The sequence below is a fragment of the Myotis davidii genome, unplaced genomic scaffold (genome assembly GCF_000327345.1).
Source record: "Myotis davidii unplaced genomic scaffold, ASM32734v1 scaffold470, whole genome shotgun sequence".
In the NCBI taxonomy this organism is placed as follows: domain Eukaryota; kingdom Metazoa; phylum Chordata; class Mammalia; order Chiroptera; family Vespertilionidae; genus Myotis; species Myotis davidii.
The window spans coordinates 321,766-349,046 of NW_006282125.1; the positions used below are offsets into that span (position 1 = coordinate 321,766).

The window sequence follows — 27,281 nt, forward strand, 5'->3', positions numbered from 1 at the left end:
CACCAGGCCTCTAGTTAGAATATAGACTGTTTGCTTTAAATAGAGCAAAGAGAAAGAAAGTAAAGTGAGTTTTTCAGAAAAAGAGAGGTCTTTGGCGAAATTCTCAGCAATGTCAGTGAGGCCTTTTGACCCTCCCCGCTGGGTTTTTTTTTGATGGGATCATTAGATGAGAGAGGGGGGAGCCTGACTATATATACTGTCCTAGAGCTGGAAGGCCCAGTCTGCACTCTGCTGCGCCACCGCTCCCCCAACCTGCCCCATTCTCCTCCCACCCACCCTTCCTGCCCTCTGGGCTCAGGTCTGCTTTTCTTGCAAACCACAGCCACCAAGAGCTCCCGGCCAGAGGCCGGTCCTTATGACCAGCCACCTTCCCCAGCAGGTCACAAACACCTCTGATGATTGGACCATCTCTGGCATCCCAGCCAACCAGCACCGCCTGACCCTCACCAGACTGGACCCCGGGAGCTTATACGAAGTGGAGATGGCAGCTTACAACTGTGCAGGCGAAGGCCAGACAGCCATGGTCACCTTCCGAACGGGTGAGGGTCAGTCGTTGCCCCAGCTTGGGGTTCCCGTGGGCCTGAGAAAATCCTCCCAGGCTCAGGTGAGACCAGCGTCCCCTTGTCCCACTACTCACCACCCTTCCAGTGCCTGCCTCCTGTGGTTTGTGTGCCCAGGCTAAGGCCCCACCTCTCAGCAGGATGCCACCAGCCAGCCTCTCTGGCGCCCCTCAGGCAGAGCGGAGATCAGACCCACTTCCGCTGCCCTGCATTACTTGCACCTCCTCGTCTGACCTCCTGGCAGAAAGCACTCTGTGGAGAGGGAGACCTAATACTGCGTGCTCCCTCCCTGGCTGAGCTCAACCCGTTTCTACCCAGGACGGCGGCCCAAACCTGAAATCATGGCCAGCAAGGAGCAGCAGATCCAGAGAGATGACCCTGGAGCCAGCCCCCAGAGCAGCAGCCAGCCAGACCACGGCCGCCTCTCCCGTAAGCCCCCAGTTCCCCCAGGGGTAGAAATGATGCGTGCACATAACCGGAACCTGGTCCACAGCCTTGGGCTCACTGCTGAAGGACGAATGGGCTCTTGGTTCTCTCCGGTGTCTCCCCACAGTGAAGAAGTACAGATTGAAGCTTTTCAGATAAAACCCTGGAGTCCAGTTCTGGGGTTGCTGACCCTGTGGGTGCAGAGGCAGGGGAGGGGAGAACAGGTGGCCATTGCGCCTCCACACTCTGACCTGGCAGAAGTATGGCTTTCGGGAGTCTTAGCCCAGGGACTCCTCCTTGGAGAAGGCCACCTGGGTGACCCATCTAAGGTGACCCCAGGACGACCCAGTGCAGCCACCGGAGGGGGGCGGGACTGTGGGGAGGAACGGGTTCCTATCAGGAAGAGGCCAAGTCATGTTGCAACACGACCATCTTCTCACCGTGTCTTTCTCCTCTTTCCTCCCTCATGGATGGTTTCCCTCAGCCCCAGAAGCTCCAGACAGGCCCACCATCTCCATGGCCTCAGAGACATCGGTGTTTGTGACCTGGATCCCCCGTGGGAATGGTGGGTTCCCGATCCAGTCCTTCCGTGTGGAATACAAGAAGCTGAAGAAAGTGGGGGACTGGATGCTAGCCACCAGCGCCATCCCTCCGTCCAGGCTCTCAGTGGAGATCACAGGCCTAGAGAAAGGTAGGGGCCTGGCCACTGACCTCCTCTTTCTGTCCCCACACCCCTCCCCTCCCCCGCACTGCCCCCTGGCCACCAAGAGGAGAACAGGAGCTGTGGGGGTTCTCACTGCTCATCCTCCACCCATCTCTAGGCTCCCATGGATGCTCTGTGGTGCCTCAGTTCCACAAGCCCTCTCTCTCCCTTTCTGATGAGGGTGTGATGTCTCCCGAGTCCTTTGGGGTTTGCTTTTGGGGAAGGTCTGCCCAGAAGACACCCCCCGCCCAGGTCCAGGCCCTGAATGAGCTGTGAGCAAGTCGGAAGGTATTACCCAGCTCCTGGGATCAGTGAGTGTCTCTCTCACCAGGCACCTCCTACAAGTTCCGAGTCCGGGCTCTGAACATGCTGGGGGAGAGCGAGCCCAGCGCCCCCTCCCAGCCATACGTGGTGTCGGGCTATAGCGGCCGCCTCTATGAGCGCCCCGTGGCGGGCCCGTACATCACCTTCACCGACGCCGTCAATGAGACCACCATCATGCTCAAGTGGATGGTATGTGGCCTTGCGTAGCCTGCATGGGGAGGCGGGCGGAGCTCGTGTTGGGTGAGAGGGAATCACTTGTCTTCCCCAGCCTTTCCCCTAAGCGACCTCCCTTAAGTGTGTCTGTCCACCCATCGTCATCCCCACCCAGGCAGGCTCAGAGGGGACTTAACTCTTTGGGGAAATGTCCGTTTGTTTCTTGTCTCTAAAGGCTGGGGGACTTCTGGACTGAATACAGCATTCTCCAGAGAGCTTTGGGGATGTCATCAGAAATGTCGGCCAGGGTCCCCCCGTGAATTTTGAACTCTAGGCTGGGGAAATTCCCATTCCCCATGGCCGCAACTGGTGATCTCTGTTCCACTGTCAACGTGTCTCTTCTCCTTTCCCTAAGTATATCCCAGCAAGTAACAACAACACCCCCATCCATGGCTTCTACATCTATTACCGGCCTACGGACAGTGACAACGACAGTGACTACAAGAAGGACATGGTGGAAGGTGAGAAACGCTTCCGTGTGATTTGGTTTCCTCTGTTGGCACGGGGGGTCTTGGTGTTGGTGAAGGTGTAAAGCCCGGGCTGCTGTGACACACAGCATCTGTGCCCCATATCGTCGTCTCTTTCATGACTCTCTTGGGGTCATTGAGTTCATAAACCCGCACGGTTCCTTCCCATGGTGATGGGACAACAGATGATGGGGCCGTTCATGGCAGCCGCCCCAGCACCCAGCCCTGAGTCTGACTGCCCGTGGAGACCAGGTAAACCAGACCCACATCCCCATGTGTGACTGAGTCTCTCTTCCAGGGGATAGGTATTGGCACTCCATCAACCACCTGCAGCCGGAGACCTCCTATGACATTAAGATGCAGTGCTTTAATGAGGGCGGCGAGAGTGAATTCAGCAACGTGATGATCTGTGAAACCAAAGGTGAGGTCTGTGGGTTCTGTGTCTGTCTCTGTTCTGTGTGCTTTGCTGGGTGTCTCTTCCCCAGGAAGACTCGTTTTCCAGGTACCCCTAAACTTCATCATGCTTACCCTTTCATTTGCTTGCGCCTCATATTAAGTACAGATGGCTTGCTACATGGCGGCTACAAAGAACTTGGGAACTCACTCCTATATGAGCTCATGGAGTGGAACCCGTTCTTAGGTTGGAAATTTTCTATAAGCACTTTATTCCTATGATAACATTTGATGCTAACACTGGTTTATTTACTTAGTTAACTCCAACCCCATGAGACAGAAAAGGAAATGATATACCTTACCAAGGTCAAGCGGCCAGTTAGTGGTAGAGCACACTTTGGGCCAAGTTTGTCCAATTACAAGCCCAGTCTCTTTCTCTGCATTAAAACATGATAAACATATTCACATAATAATTTATTTTCACATTGGTCAAGTGGATAGATACTGTCTCCTTTTCGCAAACACTGAAAGCGTATTAAGCAGGTGTATTGCAAAGAACAAACTCAGGAGATTGCTAAGGAATAGCGACGAGAAAACCCATTTTCCTTCATTGGCAACATCTCTCTCCAGCTGTGCCCTGCTTCCCATCACTTGGCCAGCAAATACAGAGCACCTGCTGTGTGCACTGCCTGCCCTCTTCCATCGTGTTCAGTGCAGTGAGGGGCAGATCCACCCAGGACCAGAGGTCCTGTATCAGGGTGCCCAGGGCAAAAAGCAGAGCCCTCACACAGGTTACACTCTGGCCTTTGGAAAGGATTGCATCTTCGGGGGGACTGAGGAGGGAGTGGCCTAGGGGACTGGACAAACCTGCAAGGACCTCCAGGCGGTTAAAGTATATGGTCCTGGAAGGAGGGGAGACGGCCCTGTGGGCTGTAGGAGGGCTATTGTTGGATGTGTTTGCTGAGGGGTCAGTGGTGACTATGCAGGAACAGGCTGAGGGGAGAGAGCAGGGTGCGGAGTACAGGTAAAGAGAAGGGATGGGTTAGGGTCTCTTTTCTGAGAAAGTGTCATTAGGTTGAAATCATGGGAACAGATGAGGGTGCACAGAGAGTGCTGACCGACAGGGACCAGGAAGACCTCCCAGTGTCTGAGGAGAAGCTGAAAAGGAGAGAGCAGGAGAAGAGAGAGGAGCCGCACCAGTCAGAGGCTGGGGTATAGCAGAAGGCTGCAGTATCAGAAAGGCCAGGGGACGGCTGAGAAGAGGGTTAACAATGTCAGGTGCACCTTGATAGCAAACCCTGAGAGTTCACCATCCTACCTTGTTACCTTGGGATCAGCGTTTCCCAGATACTGTCTGCCCCAGGGAGTCCCGCCCAACACACCTATCCTCCTGCTCTGTGGCTCAGGCTCATGCCTAGTCCTCCACACCCCTTAACCTGCCAGGACGAGCAAGTCCGTGGGTGAATGCCTCCTTTCCTGGTTCTCCTGCTGGTTTCGTGCATTTGTTATACTTTCTTCCTGAAGTTCCCCAGCTCCTCTGTCAGGAAATCCCCACACCCTGCTGCCCAGAGCACCCAGCCTGGCTCCGGGCGTGGCTCACAACTCTCTGATTGTGTTTTGAAATACAAGGTCCAGTTCTCAGTAATCCCAGGTTTCACGGTAGATGCCAAGGTCCTGCTGAGCTGGGACCCCACGCTCACCCGATAAAGGGTTTCGAGGCCCCATTTCCCACACCCATGGAATCCGGATGTTTGCTGTTTGTTGTGAACGAGATGTCAGAGAAATCGATGCTGATGGGAGTTTTGTTCACAATTACAGCTCGGAAGTCTGGTCATCCTGGCGGGCTCCCACCCCCAACTCCGGCTCCACCTCAGCCGCCACCCCCTGAAACCATGGAGCGGCCGGTGGGCACGGGGGCCATGGTGGCACGCTCCAGCGACCTGCCCTACCTGATTGTGGGGGTCGTCCTGGGCTCCATCGTCCTCATCATCGTCGCCTTCATCCCCTTCTGCTTGTGGAGGGCCTGGTCCAAGCAGAGTGAGTGAGCGCCCTCCCCCACACCAGGGGAGGAGCCTAGGGAGGGAGGGAGCCCTCTCCCCAGGGCAGGATCAGAGGTGCCTGCTTCCCATTCACTGGGGCGCAAGCTCCTGGGTCCCCAGAGGGCTTAGGGAGAGTCACAGAACACCCCAGGACTGAGTCCCTCCTCTCAGCTCTCGGACCTGGCAGGTGGAGGAGAGTGTGAAGAGGGGGAGTTGGCCCTTCTGCATCTCAGGAGCTCAGGACTCATCTGGCTCCAACTCCTTTTCACACCTGCAGCTGCTGCTCTGTGTTCACACTTACCCACCTCTCCCCGCCAAACGTTTCCTGCCTCTGCTCTGGGTCCAGGGCTGCGCTGCACTCCCCCCTTCCTACAGCACACCTGGTCCATCTTGCCTCCCCTAACTATTGCTCCTTGTGTTCGCTCACCTCCTCCTCCTCCTCCTGAACACTTGTCCCCGTCTCTCCTCACCCTCATCGCTGCTGCAAAGGAAGTCGCTGTTAGGGAGAAATGAGTAGCGTGAAGAAGTTTGCGAGGTTCTGGGGTCCAACCCCAGCAGGTCCAGGGGTCCCCAAAGGTGTGGACGGAGTCGGTGAAAAAGGAATGACACAGAGACAGTGTTCAGTTGATCAGCAGCCTAGCCAGGATCTCTAGCCAAGTTCTGGTCAGGATCTCCAGCGAAGTTCTGGTTTGGATCTCCAGCCAGGTTCTGTGTCCATGTTCTCTTGCTAGGTTCTCCAGGTTCTCCAGCCAGGTTCTGTAGCCATGTTCCCTCGCTAGGTTCTCCAGCCAGGTTCTGTCACCAGATTCTAGTCAGGTTCTCTTGCTGTTTTATACAGGTTCTGTAGCCATGTTCTGTCTCTAGGTTCTGTTGCCAGGTTCTGTAGCCAGGTTCTGTCTAGTTTCTCCAGCCAAGTTCTGTCTAGGAGGTTCTCTCGCTAGGTTCTGTCTCTAGGTTCTATTGCCAGTTTCTGTCCAGGATCTTTTGCCATGTTCTCTCTCTTCTAGGTTCTGTGTAGGTTCTGTGTCTAGGTTCTGTATCCTGTTGTCTTGTTATATCTGTATTTATACCAGTTGATTCCAATCCTATCAATCTCTATTCCAAAGGTTAGGGTGTTTCGTATCTCCATTCCAGGGAGTAAAGATTATGTAGCTTAAGCATGATTGTTCATAGTTAAAGTGATTAATTACCCGCCTGGCACTTAGTTAAGGGGTTTTATTCCCTCCCTAACTTCAGGGGAAAATCCCTACCTGGGGAAACACCCTTTCTCAGAGAGGTGACCTTGGTTAAAACACATAGTGCCAAGAAGGTGAGCAAACATATTAAGAACAGTATGCCATATATACCAGGTCCCTTGAAACAGCAAGGATGGACCGGCTCCCAGCAGTGAGGGAGAATATTCTCGTCTCTAGGGCGGTGCCAGCTCCCTGCCTCCCTGGTCTGACCCTGTGCTCAGGAGTTTTCTGAGGTTCACATGGGACTTTTTCTAGCTGCCCAGGCCTCTGTGGCCTCAACAGACCTCTGTCCTTCTTCCTTCCAGAACATACAACAGACCTGGGTTTTCCTCGAAGTACCTTGCTGTCCTCCTCCTGCCAGTACACTATGGTGCCGCTGGGAGGACTTCCCGGCCACCGAGCCCACGGGCAGCCCTACCTCAGCGGCACCAATGGACGGGCCTGTGCCAATGGGGGGCATGTGAACAGGGGCTGCCCTGCGCCTGCCATGGGCCACCCAGGCGTGAAGCCTCCGCAGCACTGTCCCGGGGCACGGCCACAGGTAACGCATCCTGGGTGCGGGCGAGCAGGTGCGGCCGCCCTGGAGGGGAGGCTGGGCGCCTCCTGAGGCTGCCTCCCTGCCGGCCTCCAGGCCTGGACTGCGGGCCAGGCTTCCTTAGTCAGGAACAGCTCATCCTGCTAGAGGATGCACGGGAACGTGTCCTGGACGCCGACATGACCTTGCCATTCCTCTTCCCTTTGAGCAGCAGGACGACACCCACCACCTCCGGAGGCAGACCGCTCCTGGCGATGGACATGACGTCCACAGTGCCCCGCCTCCCAGGTAACAGGCCCTCCCACCCCTGCATCTGCCTCCAGTCCCAGAGCTCTCTCTCCCATAGGCCCTCAGGTTCAGCACCAGCCACTGAGAGGTGGGGCCAGCTTTGCGATGTTCCTCATGCTCCTCATTTCTTCTAGACTAAGGGGTCCCCGCATCTGACAGCCTGCTCCACTGGCCTTCCCCTCCCCCTCCCGGTCCCAAGGGGTAGTGTTTGCAGTTAGGAAGCCCTTTCTGCTCTGGAGCACTGGTCAGCCGCTCAGAATCTGCCCCCCACCTGGCAGGCTGCGGAGCCAGGCACTGCTGGCTTTGCCCAGACGCCCGTGACTCCACATTTTCTAATACACTTAGGACTTGCATGGAATACAATGGAGAGAGGCCAGAATTACCTGGAAATGGCGTGGCACCTCTCGATGTTCATAAGGGAGCCGCCCCTGCCCATCTGGGCCCTTTCCCCTCTGGTGTTCTCGACAGGGAAGCAGCTGGGCGGTGGGGACGTGGGCCCACCCTGCCCACACCTCACTCCCATTTGGTCTTGTGCATGCAGGGGAGCCAAGGCCAACCCAGACGAGGCCTCTTTCCTGTACACACTGCCTGGTGCCTCAACGCACCAGCGGCTGCAGGCCCGCCAGGACCGCCACCCCCTCCAGGAGCAGCCTGCTCCAACCAGCCAGTCCGGGATGAGGCGAGGACCCCAGACTCCGGGGCTGGAAGCAACATGGGACCCTCTTTTTCACCCAGGTTTGTGCCAGGGGCAGAGCAGGAAATTAAAGAGGCTGGAGGTAGCATGAGGTAGGAACCCACAACCCAGGAGTGACTTGGAGGAGAGGGGTGCTGGGGAGAAGTCGTTGAAGGTGGTGCTTGGTAGGGAGCTGTCCACGGCTTTAATGAGGAGAGACGGGGGAAGGACAGGGGCTGGCCACCGTCCCTTCTGCCCGAAGGCCTAGCTGATGTGCAGGGGCCTACCGGTCGGGTCCTTCTCCACCATCACAAGCCTCGTCCTCACAGGCTGAGGAAAAGGACACCATCCCATTTCAGAGAAAGACATTTTTTGGTCTCTGCATTAAGGCCATTCCAAATTCCTACTGCCTCTCATAATAAGAGGCGCTCTCTAATCACGCCAAAATACCTTGTTTTGTTGGGTCTTGTCTCTTAATTAAGGACTAAGGTTACATCAATTATTAGGGAGCCAAGTTCTCACAACCATCAGAACTCTCTGTGCTTCCACAGAACTTTTCTCCGTGGGGCTCAGTGCACACTAGCCCCTCCCTCTGTCTTCCCTGGGCCAGTGCCTTGGAAATCAGTGGATTCTTGGGTGGGTGCCAGATGCTGCAGAGGCTTGGGTCATGTTTCTTAGCCTCCGTGGTGTGGCTGTAGGTCCACGTGCAGACCCTCAACCCTGCCTCTGGGAGATGGAATTCACCTCCTAGAGCCAGGCCCGGCGCCACTGACACTGGATGGGCTCCCCTGGGGGAATGGACTGTGTGTGGGGTGATCAAGACCAGAAATCGCCTTGTCATGGCTGTAGGTTTCTCTCTCCCCTTTTGGACGAGTGTGACCAGTGCCTCAGAGTGCCACTTCCTGGACAGTCAGGATGTTAATGTTTCCATTCTCTCTCCCCGCAGGGCCCCCGTGCTGCTTGGGCCTGGCACCGGTTGAAGAAGTGGACAGTCCTGACACTTGCCAAATGGGTGGAGGAGAGTGGTGCCCCCAGCACCCCACGGGGACCCACGGAGGACAGGAGCCCGGGAGGCAGCTCTCCCCCAGCCCATCAGTGCACATATCTTTTGAAACACCACCCCCCATCATTTAGGCAGAAGCCAGCATTCCAGAAAGACTATTATGGTTTATAAAGAGACAGAGGAAATTGGTATTTATTTTTCTATAATAGCCATATTTATATATTTATGCACTTGTAAATAAATGTATATGTGTTGTTATAATTCTGGAAAGACATAGGGACTCCTACCCATGGAGGTATGAGAGGTTAAACAAAGAAGCCACCACATACCAGGAGCAAACCAGGAAAGAGGAACACGGACTGGCCAGCACCCAGATTGAGGAGGCGGCTCAGAACCTCTGCCCCTGCCCAGGAGGCTGCAGAGGCCCAGAGAGCAGCTGCCCGAGGGAAGACTCCCGCTCACTGTGCGTGAGGAGCGCACGGGGAAGGGGAACGGGGAACGCAGAGGCCAGGGGCGCACAGGCTGCAGACACCTGTGAAGACGGCCAGCTCCAGTGCTACAGGCAAGGTCTCCAGAAGACGCCCGTGAGAACAGACTCAGATGTGTATAGTACTATAAGCATTAACAGACCTTCCAGAATCAATAATCCGCGGCAACATCGCTCTGTAAAAACAAACACTGTAACTTCTAAATAAATGTTTAGTCTTCCCTGTAACCTTCAGCTTAGTCATGCATGAGTCAGCGTTTTCCTTAGATGTTAGGATTCGGTCTTTGAGTATCTGAAGAGAATACCCACTTGTGATGTTTTCAGATCAAGAGATGAGATCTGGAAAAGATAGATGTCTCCAATGTTTTTGTCTGTAAATATGGAATGTCGGTTGTGCTTTTATTAACGTGGGATGCAATAGTAACTGCTGAGTCCAAGAGGGAGACAGTGCACAGGAGGCAAGGAGAAGCAGAGTCAGTTCTCCTCCTGACTGCACTGAAGGTAAAACTCGGGTCAGGTCAAGGAATGAAACTAATCATTTCTGTAGAGGTCCATGTGTGCTGAAGACCAAGTATTTAAGAGTTACGCTACACATGTGGTGCCTGATACATTCACTTCCCTTCTTTCCAAAGATACACCCACACTGCCAGGGGAGCTGACTCACCACTTGTTTAAAACCCACATTTACTTACTGCTTGCTGCCCATCCATAGGATCCTCATACCCGGGACTAGATGGAGGCTGAAGCTTGCAAGGCCTCTTCTCAATCTCAGTAGAGTTGAGTTACAGATGAAATGCCTCTTGAGACACACAATCTCATTAAGAGGCATCTGGCTTCTTACTCTTGTCATGAATTTGATGAGCAAGACGGTAGGAAAGCCCCAGGACTGATGGCAGTCTAGGACAAGTGCTCCCTCTGCTGGCCAAAAGCAGTAGCGTGCCAGCTGGTAGATTGTTACCCGCTTTTTCCAGCCAAAGCTAAATTGGAAAAACTCATCAAGATGCAACATGACTTTCAGAAAAGTAGAATTTTAAAAAAAATTAAGAAAGAAAGTGAAGGACTATAAGCAATATGCAAATGATAGGCAAGGAGAAGTCGAACAGGTAAGAGAAATAAGATGTGACTTCAGACACAACCTGGGTGAGGGCGAATGCTCCCAATCTTCATTTAGCTAATCCATGGGGCCCTCAAATCCAGGCTACCGCTCACCTTCTAGCCCACTGGCTTTAAACAGCAACAGAAAAGGGACCAGCTAACACTCTCAATGCTAGCTTTTCTTGCCAATGGCTAAAAATTCAGATAAAACAAACACAAACACAAGTATCCTAAAAGGAGACATATGAAAGATGCTTTCTTAGTATGAGACACAGCCTTCTGAGACTTCACATTCAATCCAGTTGGTTCCAAACAAATGTGAAACAGCTCAGCTCAATAACAGATGTTGGGCATTACCTGGCTGGATCTCATTTTAGACTTTTAGGTCCATTCACTTCAAAATAAAAGACTGTCGCAGGAGACAACTTCTGGGGAAATTTATGTCAGAAATCTTGGGTGGATTTGAGACAAAAAAAAAAAGTAAAAGGCACAGGGGCTTCATCTGTTCTCCGGTGGGAACTTAATGGGTGGGAGGATAATGCCACCTTTCTTACGCAAAAGAGCAATCTCTTGCTTTAAGGCCAAAATCCTTTCCGCCTGGAGTTGGATCAGGTGAGTGACCTTCTCTCTTGCCATAATATCTGCTCTCCGAGGGCCCTGGAAGGCATTGCCCTGTTGAAAGAAAGCATCTCCTTACTTGAAGCATCATGTTGGATGAGAAAACGTCTGTTTTTATATGTTCTTATATGGAAGTGCCTGCCTTAATCCATTTAAACAGCCATTGCTCCTTCCTTTAAGGGGCTTGCATTCGTCCATTGAAATCCCACCGTTAGAAATGTGTTCCTTTGCACTAACAAACAACTCTTAAAATGCAAGTATCCTTTAGATGTGTAAGCCGCCATTCATACCTTGGAGGGCTTATCACTGGAATTATAAAAGACAAGGTGCCTCCTTTTTCTATACAGCTCATCACCATATTTTATTTTCTGAAAAGAAAATCATCTTTATGTCCTGCCCTAGCCAGTTTGGCTCAATGGATAAGAGCATTGCCCTGCAGACTGAAGGATCCTGGGTGCAATTCCGGTCAAGGGCACTTAACCTCGGTTGCAGGCTCGATTGCTGGCCCTGGTCAGGGTAAGTATGGGAGGCAACCAATCAATGTGTTTCTCTCACATGGATGTGTCTCTCACATTCATGTTTCTCTTTTCCCCCACCTCCCTTCCACTCTCTAAAAATCAATGGAAAAATATCCTCGGGTGAGGATTAACAACAACCGGAAATCATCTGTCTGTCCTTATCTGATTTCAGCCCCTGTCCAGCCAACTCCTGCTCATGCTCCAGACCTCACTTTCAGGGAGGCCTTCTTTGCCCCATGGACTAGACTAGGGTCTCCTGCTCTGTGTTCTATCAAAACAGCCACCCTGTGTCATTGGAATCATCAGAGTGCACCATTTAAAATGTATGACATTTGATCACTTTTTAACCTAAAGAAAGTGGCAATTTGTTATGGTTCAACCTAAATGTTTGATATATTTCTTGCGAGATCCTGGATCTCACCACTGTACCCAGCACTCACCCTAGAACTTGTTACCTAAGTAGTTACTCAATAAAATTTGAACATGAGCTAAAGGGCAGGACATTACCACCCAGCTAGTCTGCACTCTGCCAGGTGCTTCATTTAATCCTCACAACAACTGTGAATTCGATGGTGGTGGCCTAGTTTTACAGAAACTGGGACAGAGGTGCATGAACTGGCCCAAGCGATTATATTATTAAGGACCGGAAGCAGGGTTACAACCAGGTTACCTGAAGCCAAAAGCCCATGATTTGTCCATTACCCTCACTTATGATGGCAGACCTTCCTAGCAAATAGGGGTTATCATTACCCAATAGCTCCTCTCTTGCCTGCCTTCACTGTAGAGGCTGTGAACGCTAAACGCTAACATCACCCAGTTTCTCCTCCAGCTAGGGTTGGCTGAGTGAATATAAGCAGAAAACTGGTGCTTCCTTATGAAGGCACAGAAGTGGCTGGCATGTGGATGTGAAACATGGACCTGACGCAGCTGTTTTGTGACTCTGAGGAGAACTTCAAAGAATCAGAGAGAATCACAGAGATGCTGGCCACTGATATCACAGATCCACTAAATCAAACCCCTTAAGTCATCTCTAGACTTCTCGTTCAGTGAAAAAAAAAAATGAGCCCTATTTGTTTAAGCTACTTTCAATGGGGCTTTTGGTTACCGGCAGCTAAATGCTTGTACCAACTCACCAGTCATTCCAGGCATCATTTTAAAGGCACCTTAATTTTCCCTCATTCTCCTCACCATATCCAAAAAGTTTTTGACTAATCTTACTTGGGAATTTCTTTTGACACTAGCTAGCTTCTCACCATCTACATCCCAATGCATGCCTCGACTGTCGTAAGAGTAAGAACAACCCAGTCAGCTTTGGAGGTGGACAGACCTCGTTTTAAAAACTCACTTCCCGTGCATTAGCTCTGAGAGCTGAAGCAAGTTACTCCTTACTCTGAGCTTTAGGAAGTAGTGTTTTGAAGATTAAATGAGATATCCTTTGAAGAGAGACTGCATGTGTCAAGATATACTGTAAAGGTACACTCTGTAAAGACATATATATTAATTTTCCCATCCAACTGATCTACCTCCAAACTCTTCCCAATGCATCTGGACTTGTCAAAGCACTTCAGGTCAACAAATGTTTACTGACTGCTCACTCTGCGATTTTATTTGGGTGTCAACCCTCTCCAACACTGCCTTGATTCTCCACTCACAAACTCTTTAGTGGATAAAGGGCCCTCGGTATTCTGATTCTAAGCTTCCTCTCAAATCTAAGGTCCACTTTTAAGCTTTCCAAATCCTCTTATTCTTTCTCCGTGGAATAAACCATATTCTTTCCTCCTTTTGGACTTGAACTTAGACCAGAGATCTTAAACTCAAGCATGCATCAGAGTCCCCTAGAAGGCTTGTTAATGCGGTTTGATGCCAGGACTTCCCCAGCCCCCCAGCTTCTGACTCAGTAGATCTGGGTTATTTCTAACAACCTCCCAGGTGATGCTGATGCTTTCCTCAGGGGAAAGCACTCCTGGCTGAGGCCACAGCTAGGTGCTTCAAGAAAACCAAGAGAAACAATGGGCAGTTTTGCAAAACCTATTGCAAGGACATGAGCTATAGTTCATTCAGAATAGGTGCTGGGTTCCTGGAGGGCAAGACTTGAAGGATGAATTTCATTAAATAAGTAGTATCCACCACAAATTAAGGAACTCAATGTTAGGCTCAGTAAATATTATAAAGAGCCATTTGAAAGCCCTAAGAAGGAACAAGTGCTTTAGTGAGGCAACACGTGAGAGCCCGCAAGTCAAGACACCCACTTTAGGTTAAATGGAAGGAGCAGATATTGGAAATGGATGTTAGGCACCAAATTCGGGTAGTATATTAGTACTATTTATACCTAAATAGCCTTATCTCTCCAGGGCCAAGGCAAACCCCATAGATTAGCATTTATGTAAGTTCATGGCCCCAAGATGCTCACGATGAAACTAGTTCCTCAGGCTCCCTCTGATGGGGCCAGTGTCACATCTGTGTTCTCAGGGACCAGGCTGAGGCGAGAAGCGGTCTACTAGTAAGATCAAGGTTTGCTGAAATGCCAGCACTGAAATTCCCATGAACACTACCGCTACCGAACTGGCCCATGCCACAGAGGGTCCGAAGGAAAGCATACCTGCTGGTTCTGGAGCGTGTTCAACCGAGAATCGAGCTTCTTCTTTTCAATACATAGATCATTCATCTGGTGGAGCTTTCTGGTGTGTTCTTTTGTCTTCATCATCAGTTCCCAGCGCACTTGAGCAATCTTTTCCTACCAGGGCAGGAAGATGCAGAATGGGTGACATAAATGAGAGGAAATAGAGAAAAATGAATGTGCAGATTTGATCAAAGCCATCAGGCAAAGGAAGTGATGTGCACATGGAAAAATATAACCAGAAGTCACTATGAAAACGCAGCCAGAAGCAACTGCATGGGGTCTAATCTGATTACAGAAAAGATTAGAAGACTGTAAGTATGATCAAAGACAAAAGTAGGCAAAATAAGACAGACATCGATATCACTCCATTGTTGAGGAATGAACTAGTACGCAGACTGAGTGCTGGTATTCACTAGTTAAAAGGGAGAATGATAATTTAAGCAGAAAACTTTTAGATGTTGCTCTTTCCCCAGTCTTGGCCCAGGATCCCCCAAGTCCCTGAATGGCCATACATCTGCTGGTGGTTTTCCTTTGTTCTCTTAGTGCTCCAATAAATTATGTTAGGTTGCACATATCCTGTCTAGCATTCCCCTCATGGAGACCAATCCTATCACATGAGCACCTCAACCATTTACTTCTTTACAGCACAGTGGCAAATCCTGGATAAAAAAAGGATAAGACAAGAGAGCACTGGCAACCTCTCCACCTCCCCTATCTACTGATGAAATTCGGCAGTAAACTGAAGAAGTCATAATGACTTGTAGGCGATGAAATTGCCATAAAAGCTCCTGTCTTTGAATGAGGCTGTACCTGGGCACCGCCTCACCTCATGCTCTAGGAATGACATAGGCATGGACATCTTCTAAGGCCCTGCCAGCTAACTAGTCCGCATCTTGTTATAAAATTTGTTACTCAGAGCTTAATAAATTCCAAATTGTAACAGCATGTAAATGCTCTATAGAATAACACAATTAGGATCCACAGAGGATAGCCGTTCAGTTTCTAACACTGTTGGAGCATTTATACGTGAACGTTGACCTCAAAACGAAGTCTTTCTGTAATCAAGCCATTTTGCCATCATATTTACATGCACCCTGGACCCCAAGTGCCAGTGCTGGTGCCTTCATCCCAAGGTCGACTAAGTGAACGGTAAGGAGGCAGAGATAGGCTTAAGGTCAGAAGCTCCCACTGGGGATCGAGCCCACAACCCGGGCATATGTGCTGACCAGGAATTGAACTGTGACCTCCTGGTGCATAGGTCAATGCTCAACCACTGAGCTATGCCGGCCAGGCCGAAGTTACACTGATACATATTCCTCTCCGGGTTTGCATTTTCTTATTTTAACAGGATAATATATTAATTGGTAGTTTAAATTTTTCTTTCTCAGAACTTTGAATGAAAGCCAATAAGCAAGGACACCAACTGTGCATACACTGTTAAGGCCCTTGGCCTCAGTGGCTTCATTTCCTGGAACAGACTACAAATCATTGGAACTAAACACAGATATTGCCTCAAAAACAAGATAAAAATCACAGGTCATTGGAGCTGAAAGTGACCATAGGAGCCACTATGTCTAACCCCTCATTTTATAAAAGAGGAACCCAAAACAAAGAAAGGTTGAGGGACTTGCTTGGGACCCAAGATGACTATGGAAAAGCTTAGTCTGAGAGTTAATGCAACACGCCATCCACCACCCACTCTGTAAGGACAAATTCTATTCATGGGTCCATTTCTATCAAAGAAGAGCTTTGAAACTACTGAAACAAGAGGTTACAATCAATTCAAAATACATATTGTTGATAGACTTTTGCCTCCAAACATGATAATTAGAAGACATAAATTCTTACCACATGTCTACAACACAGGCCTTAAAAGAATATTAAAGATCAATAATTTGTTCTGAATAACTTTCAAGGTCTAATTTATTAACAATGTTATTCTGACTATTGAAAACCCGGGTAATCCTTCCCAGATTTCGTTTTCCTAGATGTCCTTTTTTCCTGATCATAAAAGGAATATATAAAAATCTATATATAAAAGTCTAATATGCTAAGTGTCTGATCAAATGGTCGACCAAACGCTCAACCAGTCGCTATGACATGCACTGACCACCAGGGGGCAGACACTCCAACTGGTAGGTTAGCTTGCTGCTGGGGTCTGGCTGATGGGGACTGTGCAAGATGGGTTGGACACACCCTGGAGCCAACCTCCCGCGGTCCCTTCCCGGCCTCTAAAATATTTCTTCTAATGAATTTCCTTTAATGTGCACGAATTTGTGCACCAGGCCTCTAGTCTATAATAATAAAAGCATAATATGCTAATTAAACCAGACAGCCGAATAACCTTCCGGGGACCTTCTGGATGAAGCTAGGGCTGCAAGGGCCTAGGCAAGCTGCCACAGCTGCAAGGGCCGAGCCCCTTGCACAGATTTTGTGCATTGGGCCTCTAGTCTATTATAATAAGCTTGAAAATACAAGAACAAATGAAGAAAATATCAAGCAGCCATATCCAAAAAAGGTCAAAGATAATATTGGTAATATTTTAGCATATTTTAAAATATATATGTATATATTACTATATAGCTATAAGCTTACATATTAAAATAATATTATATATACAATTTTATATCCTGCATTAGACCATGAGCATCTTCCTACTGAATTAAAATTATTTCCAAATCCTAAAAACAAAAAAGATCAGAAGTTCCCAGTGGAGGGGTAGGATGGGGAAGTGGGGCTCACAGACCCGCCTTCAGCTATGCAGATGCTTCGCAGGAACTGCATACAGCTCTCCAGGACTCCTTGCCTCCACCTAGACTGAACCGAAGTAGGTCAGGTGCCCTCCGTCCTTACCTCCCACTGCTTTATTTCCCTGGCATTCGTTATCTCCTTTCGAAGTTTCTTGATCCTGAGCTCCTCAAGTGTTGTGTTCACAGAGAGGGTCTGAAGAGCTGCGAGGTCTATCACGCGGCCAAACTTGCTGATCATCAGATCGCGGACTGTTTCTTCCATTTCTGAAAGAAGACAGTCACTACCAGGCTGTTCAACCGCTCCCACCGTTACCAAGTGAACAATACCAGTAACAAGAACATCCTCAGGACGGGCTTTTGTAAGATGGAAAAAGATTTTGTTACCAGTTGATTTTTCCTCTCTAACTTCTCAGCTGCTGCTCTCTTCACTTAAAATGCTCATTCCTGCATTATCTGTTCATCTACTTCAAAACCTTGTGTAAACCAGTTGGTGGGGCTCAGTGGTTGAGGGTCAACCTATGAACCAGGAGGTCCGCGTTCAACAGACTCATCTTCCCCACTGGCTTACGCAACCTGACCTGCCCCTCCTCAGACTCCAACTAGATTATAAACACGTCCATTTGTAAGTCTTTTATTATTGATTGCTATAGTATCAGTGTTAAGAATAGAGCAGGCGTTTAAGAAAAGTTTCCATCTTACTCCAAGTAAACATGAAAGTCTTGTGGTGTTTCACAGGCCCTGCATGGTCTACCCTCCCTGCCGGTGTTAGCTCTCCCACCTCCTTTCTCACACCTCACTCTTGGTTTACTCCTTGGCATCTCATATATGCCAGGCTCACTCCTATCTCAGTTCCCACAACCTGGAAGGCTGTTTCCCAAATAGCCACATGGTTCACTCTGTCCAGCCCATTTTCTGAAAGTGAGCGGGACACCCGTGGGAGACATGCCCAATACACTCAGTTCCGAAGGTGCAACTAACAGCAGGTCCTGGTCCTCCTGCGGGAAGAGCCACATCTTACCAGGCACATCACCTTTGCAGAGAGCCCTTCCCATCCTCCTAGGGACCTCACGCTGGCTTTCCCAGTCCTTTTTAGTGTGTTTTTTTAATGACTATCTCCAACTGACCTGTAATGTATTTCACTTGTGTTTGTTGTCTTTCCCCAATGTGAGAATGCTGGAACACCTGGGCAAAATCCATCTGTGTGTTCTGAGCAGCTCAAGAAAATGTAATCTTGTAAGGAGACCTTCTCAGTCACAGACCATCTCCAAGTGAAGTCTGAAGGCCCTCGGGTGTAACGTGACACAGTTCTGTGGTGGTGCAGAAACTGTCTTCAGGTATCATTGTTATGGTTGAGTTGTCACAGGATAAGTGGTTAGGCTGCCATTAGGCACAAACCAGGGAGGGCTACTTGTTTCTATTCTGTGTGAGGAGGGACACCATCGATGTGTGTAATACGGTGGCCATGACAACCGGTGATGCAAATGAAAGGGTTAAATTACTTGCCCAGTGTGGCTGGCCTATGGCTGCCCCTTGGCTCCCCTCCAGCTAGCCCCCTCTGAGGGGATAACCTCTCCCATGGCAATGCACTACAACATGGACTCTGGTCCTTGCCATCCCCCCGTGGAGCCAACCTAATGCCCTTTTGACTCTATCAGACCAGCTAATTTTCACTGGGGACATCAAGGCTTCTGGAACATGCCACCCACCTTTCCCATGTCTGTGAGCTGTGCCCTCCTTGGAATGGAGGAAACGTAACCCTTCCAGCGCCATGCCCTAGACCACTGGTTCTCAACCTTGGCTGCACATTAGAATCACCTGGGAATCTTTTTAAAATCCTGATTTCTGGGCCTCATCCTCTGGAAATTCTGTTTCTTTGTTACTGGTGTTGTAGCCCCACCCCATAACAAAGAAACAGAATTTCCAGAGGTTGAGGCCCAGAAATCAGGATTTTAAAAAGATTCCCAGGTAATTCTAATGTGCAGCCAAGGTTGAGAACCACTGCCCTAGACCAGTGGTCGGCAAACTCATTAATCAACAGAGCCAAATATCAACAGTACAACGATTGAAATTTCTTTTGAGAGCCAAATTTTTTAAACTTAAACTATATAGGTAGGTACATTGTTATTAACTTAATTAGGATACTCCTAAGGCTTAGGAAAAGCCACACTCAAGGGGCCAAAGAGTTGCATGTGGTTCGTGAGCTGCAGTTTGCCAACCACGGCCCTAGACTCTTCTCTTCTTTCCCGGGGTGGCGGGGGAGGAGGTAACCATATACCAACTGTGGGGTCTCTCATCACTGGCTACAGGAAAGGAACTCACTCTAGTTTCATACTCAGAATTAGAAATCACTTTTTAACCAAATTCACAACTTGCTTTCAGAAAATGGCCTGGAGGTGAGAGAACTAAAAGTCACTGAATAAAACTCCCACACTGAGGAACTATGTTTTATTTTATTTTAACTAACACTCCAAAAGTGTGATACTTCATTTCATTTCCTTCACACATTTTCCCAAACTTAGTTTCCCCAAATTGAAAGAAGCTTCCTCATTTTTATATTTGTTTATTCCTTGGCTTGATGAATAGTACTTCCAAATATAAACAGCATTCATGGGCTACAGAAGCCAAAGGAACATGAAGCACGTGAGAAACACGAGTACCTCAAGGTTTACACCTGTGTCTCGAATAAGTGTTATGCAAACATGGAGCACTAACATGGACTTCTTAAATTTTATACTTCAGCCCCCTGGAGGGCAGTGCCATCCGCACTGTGGGAAGTGGCCTTTATAAACCCAAGCAACCTGGACTAGTTGACCACTATATTCTCCCTTTTTTGGTTTTCTTTTTCAACTTTTCTTTAAAAAATCTATTTAATTGTAGCAAAACACACATGACAAAAAATGATTTAAAGGATACATTTTAAAATGTACAGTTCTGTGGTATTAAGGTAGATGCTACAGTAATATTATTTTTATTAAAGCTGAAATACTTAATAACTTACACATAGATTCCATATATTGGATATTACAAAAAAATTTTAAGATAATAATCTTTATACTGCATCTTATACTATCCAGTTCCAGATGGATTAAAAATGCAAATGTGAAGAACACTACTAAAAGAGAAAACTATAAAAAAGTCTTTATGACCTCAAAACAGAAAAGGATTTCTTTTTAAAAAATGTTTTTATTGATTTGAGAAGGGAAGGGAGGTTGAGAGATAGAAACATCAATGAAGTGAGAGAATCATTGATCTGCCTCCTTCATGGCCTCCACAGGAGATTGAGCCCACAACCCGGGCATATGCCCTGACTGGGAATTGAACCATGACCTCCTGGTTCATGGGTCAACACTCAACCACTGAGCCACACCAGCTGGGCAGAAAAGGATTTCTTAAACAATACACACACATACACATACACACACACACACACACACACACACGCAATGCACAAAGCACAAATTAATAGATAAAATGAACTATATTAAGATTTAAAATGTCTATATCCCCAAAAGATACACTAAACACAGACAAAGGCAAGCCACAAGTGAGAAGAGATTTGAAGTGCATTTAATGGACAAATAAAGAATATAGAAAGAACTCCCTAAAATTAATTTTAAAAATGACGAAAAAAGAAGTTACAGATTGGTAAAGCACATGACAGGCAAGTTACAGAAAAGGAAACACAAATAGATGTATGTGAAGTTGTTCAACTTCACCAGAATCAAGGAACTGTGAATAAAAACCACAATGAAAGACAATCTAACATCCACCAGGTTGACAAAAGTATTAAAGCCTGGTTGCATCAAGCACTGATGAAAATACGAAGCCTGGGCAATTGTCACTCACTGCTGGGAGCGGGAGGGGAGCTGAAATGGTAAAACCACTTTAGAGGGCAGTTTGGCAACTTTGCAGAGAGCTGAAAAGTACACATCCCTCTGTTACCCAGGGGCCCATCTGGGATTCACCTACACACACACACACACACACACACACACACACACACACGGGGACGTATACAAGAAGGTTTACTGAAACACTGCCTGTCACCATGAAAAATTGGAAATACCTTAAATATCCACAGGAGACTGAAGAAATAAATTATTTTACAGCTCTACAATGGATTATTATAATAACACAGTGATTTTCAACCACTTTCATCCCATGGTACACAAACTGATTATTGAACTTCTGCGGCACACCAAAAAAAGTTTTATTTTTTGTCAATCTGACAAAAAAATAGGTATAATTTTGATTCCTTCACATGAGATGGCTATTCTTGTGTTGGCTGTTGTCATTTACTTAGTTGACAACCTAAGAGTGAAGAGGCCGTTGCCCCTGATTAAATAGGGATTGCATGTTTTAGAAATTCTTGCGGCTCACCAGTTGCAAATCGCTGTAATAGCAGTTAAAATGAACAGCTGTCGTAGCAATTTGGATAACTCTAAAAAACTGGTTTCATACAGTGAACTGCAAAATTATATGAATAATATAGTATCGCAGTTAAAAAGCACGCAGAGTACTTTCACCTAGTGTGTGTGGACACACGCACATACCTATGTACTCGCCTGGTACTTGATCCTGCGGAAAGGGAAAGCAGGAAGGTTTCTCAAGCTTGCTAGTGGTGCGTGGGTTATTATTGTGTTATTCCGCATTTCATTGTACACATACCCTTTTATAATTCAGGGAAATCATTTCTTTGATAGAAGGTGTATCACTTTAAACTAGGACAGTGATCACTGATTGGTAAGAGAGATAATAAGTAGGAAGATGAGAAGGTGCCTTTGTTTCCTCTTAATTCTTCAGTTACTTACTGTTTTCTTTTAACATATTTTATTGATGTTTCACAGAGAGGAAGGGAGAGGGATAGAGAGTTAGAAACATCGATGTTTGATGAGAGAGAAACAATGATCAGCTGCCTCCTGCACACTTCCCACTGGGGGTGTCCCCATAACCAAGGTACATGCCCTTGACCGGAATCGAACCTGGGACCCTTCAGTCCCCAGGCCGACGCTCTATCCACTGAGCCAAACCGGTCAAGGCGTGTTTTCAAAGTTGGAGACAGTCACTTGAGAGTTCCCTCTTATCAATAAATATTACGTATCAGTCGACATTACCAGATGATGGTGGGCCCAGCTACTCACTGTTTATAGTTTTCGCCATCTCTCTCTTTTCCCGAATAAGCTGCTTCCGTCTCTCCCGCCACTCTTTGTTGAGTTTCTGCTGCTTGGAGTTCTCCTCCTGGAGCTGCACGATGCGGCCTTGGAGCCGACTCAAGGAGTGGTTAGAAAAAACCAGCGTTCCAGAAAGGTCCGTCGGTATTTCTCCAAATATCACATACTCTATCTGACAAAAAAGAAACCAGACAAAAATCAAAGCAGAGACCAAACTAAATGTGCAGTCACAGAGAGCACAGGGCAAGCAGTCCCTTCCGCTCCTTGTTTAGGTCATTGTCGCTGGCCTGGGTGACAGCAGGAGGTTGTCCGCGGAGAATGAGCACATTATAATTATCCCTCTGGGGCCGGCAGATCTGCCCACTCAGATCATGGCTAACTGTTGAGTGTTTCCTTCCACGACCCGCGTGGAGTAGGGTTCGGTATCTGAAAGAGGAGCCGCACAGCAAATGAGGAAAAAAGACACGAGATAATTTTGCAATATTGGGGGACCAGGCGGCAAGTCCCGAAGGACTTCCTCTCTGTGCTCAGGCCTCACCAAGCTTTTATTGATTCTGCAGTAGCCCTTAGCATAGCCCTTAGGCAGGTGACCCCCCATTAACAGGCAGACTAGCCCATCAGCAAGGTTTTACATAATAATAAATGGGGGAGTAGTTTCAGCTACCACTGTCTGGACAAACAGAGGTGGCGCCTAGCTCCGAGCTTTGCTAGGGCTTCAAAGGCACCCAGCCTTCGGGGGTTTCAGTCTATGCTTATCAGATAGTGAAGGCAATAAACAGTTTCCCACAGCTAACGTCTACTGCACAACGATGGGACTGACATTCCAGGGCTGGCACATTAGGCAAATTGCTACAGACAGCTGACCCAGTTTGCGTCAGGTTACGCGGAGCAAATTACACCTGAAACATCGCTGAAGGCAAAAATGACAAAACTGAAACGGTCCTAGTTAGGGCACATCGCGAGAAGGCAGGAAAAGACAATGATGCTGGGAAAATAGAAGGCATGCCGAGACCGGTTTGGCTCAGTGGATAGAGCATCAGCCTGCGGACTGGAAGGTCCCAGGTTCGATTCTGGTCAAGGACATGTACCTGGGTTGCTGATTGATGTTTCTCTCTCATCGATGTTTCTGACTCTCTATCTCTCTCCCTTCCTCTCTGTAAAAAATCAATAAAATATATTTTAGAAAAAGAAAATAGAAGGCAGCAGGAAAAGAGAGAAAATATGCGACGGATTGACTCCATAAAGGAAGCCACAGGCACGAGTCTACAGGAGCTGATCAGGGCTCTGAGGACAGGACACTGCGGACATCCCTCATTCATAGGGTCACCTGGGGTCAGAGCCAACTCAACAGCACGCAACACAGACGCATGTATACATAAGGCTGATCCTCGGTTTTTCTTCCCAAATACTGCGCTCTCTCTTTTTACCTGACAAAATAGAGTATGATGAGCCTTTTCTCTCACTGATATGTATCTCTGTCTTTTAAAATATTAGAATTCAAGTGGAGGGTGGAGATGAACACAAAATGGGGCAAAAGAAAATTTTCCTTTTGTCTTGACTTTTGTCATTAATGAGTAGAGATTACGTGAGGATCATTCTTGCATTATTACTTCACGTCTATTTAAAGATGGTGTGAAAAGTGATATGTGTGCAAGATCCAAGATTTCACCTGCCAAGCCACTCCACTCCTAAGTCCCAGGTCACCATTCTCCTGAAATGATTCAACTTCCACAGCTGAACAGCAGGCCGCCGGGAAACGCATGTGCTTTGGTGTGACTGGCATGTCACCCTACAGGGAGAATTCTCAGCAAAGGACTGCTCTTCTCCCGACCAGGGACCCTTGGGAAAGGCCTGGGTGGGGTGGTTCTGCTCAGACAGAGGAGGACATCCTCTCTGGGCCCCTCACCTGGTGGAGCTTGAGCGGAATCACAACCAGAATTTCATTCAGCTGCTGCTGCTTCTCTCGCTGATAGGCCTCCAGGTCCTCCTCTGCTGCGTTCAGATTATTCGCCACAATTTTGACCTGTGGGAGGCCCCATGAGTGAAATGTTGACAAGATTCAGCAAACACGTACCCAAGGTGGCAAATGAGGCCATCTTGGGAGGAAGGAGAAGCATGAGCAGGATCTGCGTTGCTGGGCTGGGCTGGGATGAAATGGGTGATTCCAGTTTGCAGCCCAGAAATGTATGGTATTTTCATCCTAAGTCGTGACCTACACCACTTTTCCCACCACACCTATGTCCCCAGAGTGCAGAGTTCTGGTGAATGTGAGCTCAGAAGGCATGTCCTCATTTCCCTTCTCTTTTCACATGAAAAGCTGCTTTTGGTACAGAGTGTCTTTGTCAGAATGGTTTGAATCTTGTTTGGTCATAGTAGGCTCAGTAAGTTAAAGGGGAAAGCCTTTAAAGTGATGAAACTACTAACTACAGTATTTCTGACGCACATCTTCATCTCCTAAAAACTTGAAAGTTTCCCAAATCATTTCCTATTTGAAAGAGTAGAAGCAATCTATCAAAAATATCTCTGAATATCAATCAAGTTAAGTGATGTTACTTTAGGAAAGATACCCAAGAGGGAAAATGAGCAGATAAGGGAGAAATTAATCAATATAATTATACCGAAAGGTTAGCTAACTGGTCTCCGACATGGGATGCACACAACCCAGAGTTAAAAAGTGAAGAAAGAAAATATCTGAGTTTCTATTTCTATTGACTTTTATCTTATTCTTTTTAATTTCTCTTCTTGTGAATGTTTCATATTATACAGAACACAGTTGACCCTTGAACAATGTGGAGGTGGGGGTAAAGGCACCAAGCCTGCACAATTGAAAATCCGCATATAACTGAAGTTGAGCCTCCACATCCATGGATTCCCAACCACAGATTCCGAATTACTGTTTTCCATCAGTGGTTGGTTGAATCTACAAATGCCAAACCTGGGGTTATAGAATTGACTGGGGAAAAAAACCTCTGTTATAAGTGGACCTCGGCTGTTTAGGAGTCAACTGTATATTGTACAATAGTGCATAAATACAACTTATATATAAATATACATTTATTATGTGGGTACAAGCACCACACTTTTTTTTTTTTACATATAGAAGTATGTAATCATAAAAATTTGGGAATCAATGATTTAAGAAAAGGAAGTCCAATGGCCCCCCCAGCATAACTGTGCTGGAAGGAAAAAAATCCTGGATGTAACATTTGAAGTGCGTCTTCTCTTCGGAAAAATCCTACATTATGTCATTGCTATGGAATTGAAATGTTCTAGCTGGGAGAACGAGTACCATGTTGAGGGCGGATAAACAGACCTGAAAAAAAGGCAAAGCATACTTTTTTGGACAATGTATCATATTCCTTTTTGAGGTTATCAAGAATTTTCTTCTCTTCAACTAAGGCCTCCTCAATGTCGAGCCTTTTCTCTCGCAGTTGAAGTGCCAGTTCATAAAGACTCACATCGCAATCTGCAAAGACACAATCAAAGAGAAGTCCCGTTTGTTATGGAACGTATTTCTACTGGACATGTGGGTTTGGGGCTTCAGAATGATCCATGTCCACTTGTGGGTCTAACGAGCAAGGTTTCATTACACTTGGGGCTCCATTATTCCAGGTGGAAACTATTACTAACCAGGATGGTAATTATGGTACTAGCACTGATGTTCAGAGCGGTCCTCTGAGCCAGGCTTTATGCTAGGCCCTTTATGTATGTTATCTCATTAAAGGCTCATAGGCCCTACACGGCAGAAACTACTCTTTTCATTTTATAGATGAGGACCCTACGTCTCAGAGAGGGCACATGGCTGACATGTGGCAGAATGGGATTCAAGTACAAGTCTCTCTATATCAATTTCCGCTATATTACACTAACAGCCAAATTTACCCACCAACTAACAGATAAAGAATCCTATATAATAAAGAGGTAATATGGAAATTGACTGTCATGCCCTTGCACAAGATAGCCAGCAGGGGAGGGCAGTTGGGGGCAATCGGGCTGGCAAGGGAGGGGAGTTGGGGGCACTCAGGCCGGAAGGGGAGCAGTTAGGCATCAATCAGGCTGGCAGGGGAGTGGTTAGGGAGTGATCAGGCTGGCAGGCAGAAGCGGCTAGGGGCAATCAGGCAGGCAGGCAGGCTAGCGGTTGGGAGCCAGCAGTCCGGGATTGTGAGAGGGATGTCCAAAGGGTCCCAGATTGGAGAGGGTGCAGGCTGGGCTGAGGGACACACCCCCCCACTCAGTGCACAAATTTCATACACCAGGCCTCTAATGTGAAAATATAATAGAGTACTACAATGGAATTCAGGAACCTTAGTTCTAATCCTAGTTCTACCACTAAATTAGCTGTGGGACTGTTCAACCCATTGGATCCTGGTATAAAATAACAAGGTGCAATACAAGATTTTGTAGCTCTCTTCTACTCATAAAGATTATGATTTTAAGATGACTCTTATTTTCAAAAATCAAAACAAGATTTAAAATTTTTTTGGAATTAAACTTTAAAATTTGATTTATAATTTATATAAAATGACTAGAAAAATAAATTTTAGATCAAATAGAAATTATTTTTCTACAGAATCATTTACCTATTGAAACTGTAAGAGTATTGGTCTGGGTGTTTCAGACTGGTTTCACCAGTGAAAACAGTGAATATAAATTGCCAAGAATCTCCAGGAAACTGGTACAAACTGCCCTGACAAAACAGATTGAAATATGAAAATGTGAATGGGTTTGTCAAAAAAGGGAGACCTTTGTAAAAAGAAAAAACATTTTAAAAATACATAATAATCTTTTGTTTTTCCATAAAATGAAACTTGCTGCATAATTAATGACCCTCAATGGACTAAAGATCGTCGGCAGATCATTTGTCACTCATATATAGCCACCTAAAGAAACAGAAAATCAACCATCCAGAGAGCCCCCCAGAGTATTCATTAGACTATACTTTGTATACCTTAAACCATCCTTTCCTTAAATATTATGATGCAATAATTGAGAAGACCAAAAAAAAAATAAAGAAAAGAAAGGATCTTCTTGGTATGGCCAATTCATAGTTACTTCACAGAGAACATCTGGTTTTATCCAACTTACCTGATGGGCAGAAAGAATCATCCAAAACATCATCTTCAGATCCAGACTCATTTTCATCACTCTCCAAGCTGGATTCCT

The 27,281-nt window shown here is 47.2% G+C and overlaps 2 protein-coding genes across 2 annotated transcripts in view; one reads left to right on the forward strand and one right to left on the reverse strand.

Annotated features, from left to right (window-relative positions):
* Positions 1 to 9,585, forward strand: part of BOC (BOC cell adhesion associated, oncogene regulated) — a 70,540-nt gene extending 60,955 nt beyond the window's left edge. The window contains exons 11-21 of the mRNA XM_006752681.2: positions 380 to 539; positions 879 to 989; positions 1,471 to 1,677; positions 2,021 to 2,202; positions 2,582 to 2,687; positions 2,992 to 3,114; positions 4,905 to 5,123; positions 6,666 to 6,901; positions 7,107 to 7,183; positions 7,725 to 7,918; positions 8,803 to 9,585. Of these exons, the coding sequence (XP_006752744.1) occupies positions 380 to 539; positions 879 to 989; positions 1,471 to 1,677; positions 2,021 to 2,202; positions 2,582 to 2,687; positions 2,992 to 3,114; positions 4,905 to 5,123; positions 6,666 to 6,901; positions 7,107 to 7,183; positions 7,725 to 7,918; positions 8,803 to 8,990 (1,803 nt within the window). The 3' untranslated portion in view covers positions 8,991 to 9,585. The remainder of the gene's footprint in view (positions 1 to 379; positions 540 to 878; positions 990 to 1,470; positions 1,678 to 2,020; positions 2,203 to 2,581; positions 2,688 to 2,991; positions 3,115 to 4,904; positions 5,124 to 6,665; positions 6,902 to 7,106; positions 7,184 to 7,724; positions 7,919 to 8,802) is intronic.
* A 158-nt stretch (positions 9,586 to 9,743) lies between these two features.
* The window catches only part of LOC102774312 (cilia- and flagella-associated protein 44), a gene marked incomplete at its 5' end in the record, with an annotated part of 31,473 nt that continues 13,935 nt past the window's right edge, over positions 9,744 to 27,281 (reverse strand). Inside the window, 6 exons of the mRNA XM_006752682.2 lie at positions 9,744 to 11,113; positions 14,177 to 14,311; positions 17,051 to 17,211; positions 22,089 to 22,290; positions 24,025 to 24,141; positions 25,454 to 25,584. Coding sequence (XP_006752745.1) covers positions 10,940 to 11,113; positions 14,177 to 14,311; positions 17,051 to 17,211; positions 22,089 to 22,290; positions 24,025 to 24,141; positions 25,454 to 25,584 — 920 coding nt within the window. The remainder of the gene's footprint in view (positions 11,114 to 14,176; positions 14,312 to 17,050; positions 17,212 to 22,088; positions 22,291 to 24,024; positions 24,142 to 25,453; positions 25,585 to 27,281) is intronic.